This window comes from Agelaius tricolor, unplaced genomic scaffold (assembly GCF_023055355.1).
Source record: "Agelaius tricolor isolate 1412-34295 unplaced genomic scaffold, bAgeTri1.0.p SCAF_23, whole genome shotgun sequence".
NCBI lineage: Eukaryota > Metazoa > Chordata > Aves > Passeriformes > Icteridae > Agelaius > Agelaius tricolor.
Window position 1 is genome coordinate 1310602 of NW_027269283.1, and position 6771 is coordinate 1317372.

Below are 6771 nucleotides of genomic sequence, written 5' to 3' on the forward strand. Positions count from 1 at the left end.
ACTTTTGGGATAACCCCAACAGTGTTCTTGGGCTGACACTGGGCCCAAGAATTGAGTGATGTCTCGTGCAAGTGTTCAATAGCTGGCACTAACAGGGCATCCTCACCTGATCTATCCACAAAGGTCCTGATAACTTCAGCACATATCTGTGTGCTTATCTTTATAAAGCAGCTGCAGGGCTCACCAGCCTTATCCTTAGCATTCCCCAATGGATGCTGGGCCACAGACACATTAAACTGAGTAAAAAACTTCACTTTAGCTCCCACTGAGTCACTCCAAGCATTCCAGGTGCCCTCACCCTCTCCTGCCAGGCGCCTTGCTGTCCTTGCTGCCATTGGGTCAGTGATTGTTTGCTCAGTTCTGTCAGCAGGAACCAGATGAAAAGCCCTAATCACAGAATAATAGACTGGTTTGGGCTGCAAAGAACCTGAAAGATCACTTTGTTCCACACCCTGCCATGGCAGGGACACCTCCCACTGTCCGAGGTTGCTCCAAGCCCTGTCCAGCCTGGCCTTGGGCACTGCCAGGGATCCAGGGGCAGCCACAGCTGCTCTGGGCACCTGTGCCAGGGCCTGCCCACCCTCACAGGAAGGAATTTCTTCCTAATTTCAGACATGCTTTAATATTGCAAAACTCAACAGCCACATACACATCTATACATTCCTGGCAGGATCCAATAAAATATTCAAACAACTCATCCCATGTTGCAGAAAGTGTCCCAGCTGAGAGGAACCAGTTTCATGTACCCACCCTGAAGCTATGACTGAGGCACAAGATCCCTGTCTCCCTTAGCTTCAAACATTTTTAGCAGGATTTCAAAGGTGTGACTCTCCTCCCTGTGCTCAGTGTGAGGGAAGCAGGGGGGAATGTGACCAGTCTCTGCACACACCGCTGAGCTGCACCATGAGCAGACACACTGGGTGGGATTGGTTTCATCCAGCTCCTCACTGCCAAAGCCTCAGCCAGGCTCTCCTGCACTCCCCTTGCAGTCAATGAAAAAGCCCAGGCACCTCCAGTGAGGAATTTGTCTCATTCAGAGAGAGGTGTCCAAGACTGGAGAGATGAATCACCCTCAGCAGTGCCTGTTGTGACTGACTTCAAAGGGAGCTTGGGGAAAGGAGACTGGGCACAGACTTTGGACGGCAGGGGTAAAACACATGATCTCACCCAAGCTCCTTCTGTGGGGCCTTTTCTTCAGAGCTGACAAGATGAAGGTCAGGAGCCAGGTGCCCGGGCTCTCCAAAGCCACGTGGACGTGGACACGGCTCTGCCACCATGGTGCTCTCCAGGCACCTGGGACACCAGCTGGCTCAACTCCACACGCCTCCACAGACTCATATTTCCCACTGCCTCGAGGGGGAACAGCTTCACCCCATCATCTCCGCACATTCTGCCCTATGCAGCACCATAAAGTATAAAACCAACTTCCGTCACTTGGTAATTCCTTCTCCAAATCGGGAATGCAGCTTTCAGAGTGGTTTCCACATTAGCATCAGCATCTATCTTTACACTGCTTCCCTATGAGCAATCACACTTCATTTGAAGATTCCTGAATTTCCTGAGCTTTGGGGTGAGTTTTTAACTGCTTTTCTCCCTTTCCTGAGCAATGGCTTAGCCACAGAGTCACCGAGGGGCCGTGATCCAGCCCATGTGTGATGGCCATTGCACACACAGACATCCCGGCTCCATCTGGTACCTCACTCCCCATCCAGGATGGCTCAATTTCCATCCCAATCGTGGACAAACCAGCACAGGCCACAAAAACTCTCAGGAAGCTGAAATACGGTGAGAAGCACCACGTGCTCTCTTACCAACCTCAAAGCTTTCGGAGGGCACAACACTTCTGGCAACAAACGCGGGATTTTGGGCAAATTAACGCAAAGGGGGATGAAGATCCAGCTCCCCACTGCCACCCTCCCAGCTGCACGGAGGAGAGGCGCTGCTGGGAGCAGCATTTACGTGCACAGGGCTCGCACACGCGGGTGCCAGGTCGCTGTGTGCCCGCAGTTTGCAGCAGGGCAAACACTCGTGCCCAGCTCTGCCGTGGATATTTCACTGTGGCTGTTTCCAAAAGTGTCCCAGACCCCTCACGGAGGTGTTCCGGGGCTGGGCTGGCAATGCGGGCAGTGCCAGGAGGGTGCAAAGCAAAGCCCGCTTTGGCTGCAGCACCGCGGTCGGGCTCTGCCGGCCCCAGCCCTGCCGAGGGGCTGCACCCCTTGTTCCGGAACCCCTCCAGCCAGGAAATCCCGCACAAACCCGGGCACTGCGGGCTGGGATTGCGGCTGGGGGTCCCCAGGCCCACACTGCGGGGCAGTGAACCCGCACGCTGAGAAACACACATTAATCAGAGGTGCAATTATGGACTATGACACAAAGCGCGAGTCCCCTTCCCCCGGCCCGCTCGGGGGCTCGGCCCGCTCCCCCCGGCCCGGCCCGGCGCTGCCTCCCGCCCGTGCCCCGCTCCCGGCTCTTACACTGGCAGCTTCCCGGGATCCCCACCATGGCCCGGATCCTCGGCGCCTCCTGCCCGGCCCGGCCCGGCCCTCGCCGTGACGAGAGCGGGGGCGCGGCTTTCCCCGGCCCGCCCCGAGCCGGGCAGGAGGGGCCGAGCGGAGGGCAGGGGGCTCCGAGCAGGGCAGGAGGGACCGAGCGGAGGGCAGGGGGCTCCGAGCAGGGCAGCGGGCTCCGAGCCGGGCAGGAGGGGCCGAGCGGAGGGCAGGAGGAGCCGAGCGGAGGGCAGGGGGCTCCGAGCCGGGCAGGAGGGGCCGAGCGGAGGGCAGGAGGAGCCGAGCGGAGGGCAGGGGGCTCCGAGCAGGGCAGGAGGGGCCGAGCGGAGGGCAGGAGGAGCCGAGCGGAGGGCAGGGGGCTCCGAGCAGGGCAGGGGGCTCCGAGCCGGGCAGGGGGCTCCGAGGAGGGCAGGAGGGGCCGAGAGGAGGGCAGGGGGCTCCGAGCAGGGCACGGGGCTCCGAGGAGGGCAGGAGGGGCCGAGCGGAGGGCAGGGGGCTCTGAGGAGGGCAGGAGGGGCCGAGCGGAGGGCAGGAGGCTCTGAGGAGGGCAGGAGGTGCTACAATACCTGTACGACCCCAAAGGTGTTACAATTCCTGTACACACATCCCCAAAGGTGCTACAGTACCTGTACAACCCCAAAAGATGTTAAAATACCTATATACACCTTCAAAAAAGTGCTATAATACCTGTACAACCCCAAAGGTGTTACAATTCCTGTACACGCATCCCCAAAAGTGCTACAGTACCTGTACACCCCCAAAAGGTGTTAAAATTCATCTATACACATCCCCAAAGGAGCTATAATACCTGTATGCCCCCAAAAGATGTTAAAATTCCTCTATACGTGTCCCCAAAGGTGCTATAATACCTGTACACCCCAAAAGATGTTAAAATTTCTCTATACATGTCCCCAAAGGTGCTATAATACCTGTACACCCCAAAAGATGTTAAAATTCCTCTATACACGTCCCCCAAAGGAGCTATACTACCTGTAAGCCCCCAAAAGATGTTAAAATTCCTCTATACATGTCCCCAAAGGTGCTATCATACCTGTACACCCAAAAGATATTACAAGTCCTCTAAACATGTCCCCAAAAGATGTTAACAGACCTTTACACGCATCCCCAAAGCTGTTACGATACCTGTACACACCCCAAAAGCTGTTAAAATTCCTGTACACACATCCCCAAAGGTGCTACAATACCTCTACACCCCCAAAAGATGTAAAAATTCCTGTACACAGATCCATAAAGGTGCTACAATACCTGTAAACCCTCGAAAGATGTTAAAAGACCATTACACACATCCCCAAAGCTGTTACAATACCTGTACACCTCCAAAAGATGTTAAATTACCTGTGCACAACCCCCAAAGGTTTTACAATACCTGTAGTCCCCAAAGTGTTACAATACCTGAGGACAGACAGGTTTGTCCCCATCCCAGTCTCAGCTCCTCAGGTGTTGTAGCCTGACAGCCCTGGCCAGGTAATAATTAGCATTGACTCCATGATTGCAGAAGGCTGATCAATCACTAATTTATTATACTATATTTATTGAGAAACCCATTGCCTTACAGGCAGTCCAATACAGTTTGGACCTAATTGGTCCTTGAAATCCAAACACCATCACCACTGGCTAATTCAGAAATCACCCTTTGGTAAACAAATCTCCATAACACATTCTACATGTTCACAACAACAGGTGCAGCGAGTGGAGATAAAAATTGTTTCTCATTCTTTTCTCTGATCTTCTCACAGCCTTCCCCAGGACAGTGCCTGGGAAAGCTGTGTGCCTGTGGCTCTCTGTGCAGAGAGCAGCTGCCACAAGGTGCTGTTACCAAAGTGGTTTTGCTCTCTCCTGGCACTTCCCATATTCCAAGTCCAGCTCTAAATCACATCCCCAGTGTGTCCTAGGGAGTCGTGCTGCAGTCAGACACCCTTGGCAAAGGTGAGATGTGTTTCCACTCCTACAAGCCAAAGCTTTCACTGTTTGGATACCTCAAAACCTGGAAATGCCAGAGGTTGGGATCATGAAAGTTTCACTATTCAGAGACTTCTATTCAGGGCTTGTCAAGGCTGCAGCCTCACAGAATCATGGAATATCCCTGTGCTGGATGGGACCCCCAGGATCACCCATGGCAGCCCTGCCCAGACCCCCCAACAGCCCCACCCTGGGCATCCCTGGCAGCTCCTGCAGCTCTGGCAGCCTCGGGGCCGTGCCCATTCCCTGGGCAGCCTGGGCAGTGCCAGCACCCTCTGGGGAAGAACATTTTCTTTATGCTGAAGTCCAATCAGCATCTGAAAATGAAGCACATCTTTGCTCCCATCCTGGAGGGATTTGCCATTTTAGGTGTTCTCTGGGAAGCTGAAAATATGCCAGCTAGGTCAGGAATGCCCCAAAAGACTTGGGAGTAGGTGTAGGAGGAAGATACGTGCCTGCAAATTGGGTTATAGCTGGGGTTTCCCTTCCCAGCAGGTCCTGGAAGCAGGGTCAGGACCCAGTCTCCTGCCCTAGGGAATTGTCCTCACCAGTTACCAAGTCATGCTGGTACCAGTGTGGCTATGGATGCGCTGCTTCAGCCTGGGAAGAGCTCACTCCAGTGAAAGAGAGCTCTTGGGATGTGGCAGGAGATCAACCTGGCTGCCCTAGGGCACTGTCCATGCCCTCAAGTCACTGCCTGTATAACCAAGGCCTTGAGATCTGTGAGCTCTCCTCGGGACTGTAGGAGCGATGGGGGTGGGACGGTCAGGACAGACGGACACGAGAGATCTCTGCAGCCAGGGCTGGAACTTGGGGGTTATTGCAAAGGGCCTGGGGGCAGGGCCCTGCTGGGAGCTGCCAGCCACAGCTCAGAGCAGGCCTGAGAGAAGAGAGGGGGAGAGAGGATGAGAGGGAAAGAGAGTAAAAGGGTAAGGGAGTAAAAGGCTAAGAGAGCAAAGTTCCCATTACAATACCATAAATCTTCTTCTGTGTTGAATATTCTGATTCTCACTAACCAATCTAGTACAAGATACAAATCCTATAGCATTTCCATACAGCCTGTAAGAATCACTACATCACCATCCTGTGTTACATTTTAAACCCTAAAAACTCCTTTTTGGACCCCTTCTGCCCAGCCAGTGGGGTCTGCTCTGACCCTTGGGCCTGTCTGCAAGCAGAGGGTGTTGTTCCATCAAAAGGGGATCACCTTCAGCCGGCCACACCATTGTTTTCCAGTTGTTCAGTAACTGAGGGATCTCAAAGCTTGCTTTCATTTCAATCTCACTTATAGTTTCCATAGTCTCAAAATCTTTTGCCAGGCAATTATGTTTATAAGGCTTTCCTGTTTCATCTTCCCCAACAGGGGACAAAGGGGCACAGGGGTCAGGAGTGCAGTTTCCAGCAGGACCATGCTCCCAGCAGACTGGTGTGACCTGCCCCAGCTCTGGGCTGTGGTTGCTGGCAGCAGCCCCAGCCCTGCAGCTCAGCAGTTTCACCCCTGATGCTCAGCAAGCCACAGGCTCCGTTGGAGTTTGCTGGCCAGGAGCAGGAATCTCTTGGGCCCAGATGGCCCAGGATGGAGCAGATCCAAATTTACACTAGAACAACAGGACCATCCATGCAGTGCCATTGTCCTGGTTTTAACTTTGTGGCTTTGCCTCCTCCCCAGCCCCTCTCTGCCAGAGCCCATACTCCCCATGCTGCTCTTATCTCCTGCCCTGCTGGCTGCAGCTTGGCTCTGGCCTGTGTTTGCCACCACTTCATTCCTGTGTCATCCACAGCCTCGCTGGAGCCAGCTTGACACCGGTCAGGCAGAAAGGGCCATTGTGTGGGGCGCCGATAAGGGCTTTGTTTTTATTTAGCTGCTCCTTAAAGCCTGTGAAGCTCCTTGGAGAGTGGCTAGCCCACCATGATGGGAGCAGCTTCCCAAGACACCTGAATCTCCCTGGCACCTCCCTGAGGCTCCCCCAGGCTGGAGCCCTCTTTGTGCTGATGGAGCTGCTGTGGTGACAGTGTGGGGCTGTTGCTGCCCTGCTCCGTGTCCCATCCCTCCAGAGCACCACAACCCTGAGAGACCAGCCCTGGTGTGAAGTGTCACTGCTCAGCTTGAGGAGAGGGTGATGAGGACTGGGAGAGCAAAGCAGAGCACTGGGATGTGCCGGGGAAAGCTTTGAAGGAGCAGCAAATGTATTTTCATCTTCCTTTCTCTTCCACAGCTTTGCTGAAGCCATGGAGGGCACAGGGCAGCTCCATGACAGGGTCTGCATTGCTGCTTGGTTTCTAA

At 54.3% G+C, this 6771-nt stretch overlaps 1 protein-coding gene across 4 annotated transcripts in view; it reads right to left on the reverse strand.

Moving 5' to 3' along the window:
• Positions 1-2557, reverse strand: part of CBFA2T2 (CBFA2/RUNX1 partner transcriptional co-repressor 2) — a 62737-nt gene extending 60180 nt beyond the window's left edge. For all 4 annotated transcript variants that reach the window (XM_071446634.1, XM_071446632.1, XM_071446633.1 and 1 more), the window contains exon 1: positions 2475-2557. In XM_071446634.1, coding sequence (XP_071302735.1) covers positions 2475-2502 — 28 coding nt within the window. In that variant the 5' untranslated portion in view covers positions 2503-2557. The remainder of the gene's footprint in view (positions 1-2474) is intronic.
• Between the last annotated feature and the right edge of the window lie 4214 nt (positions 2558-6771).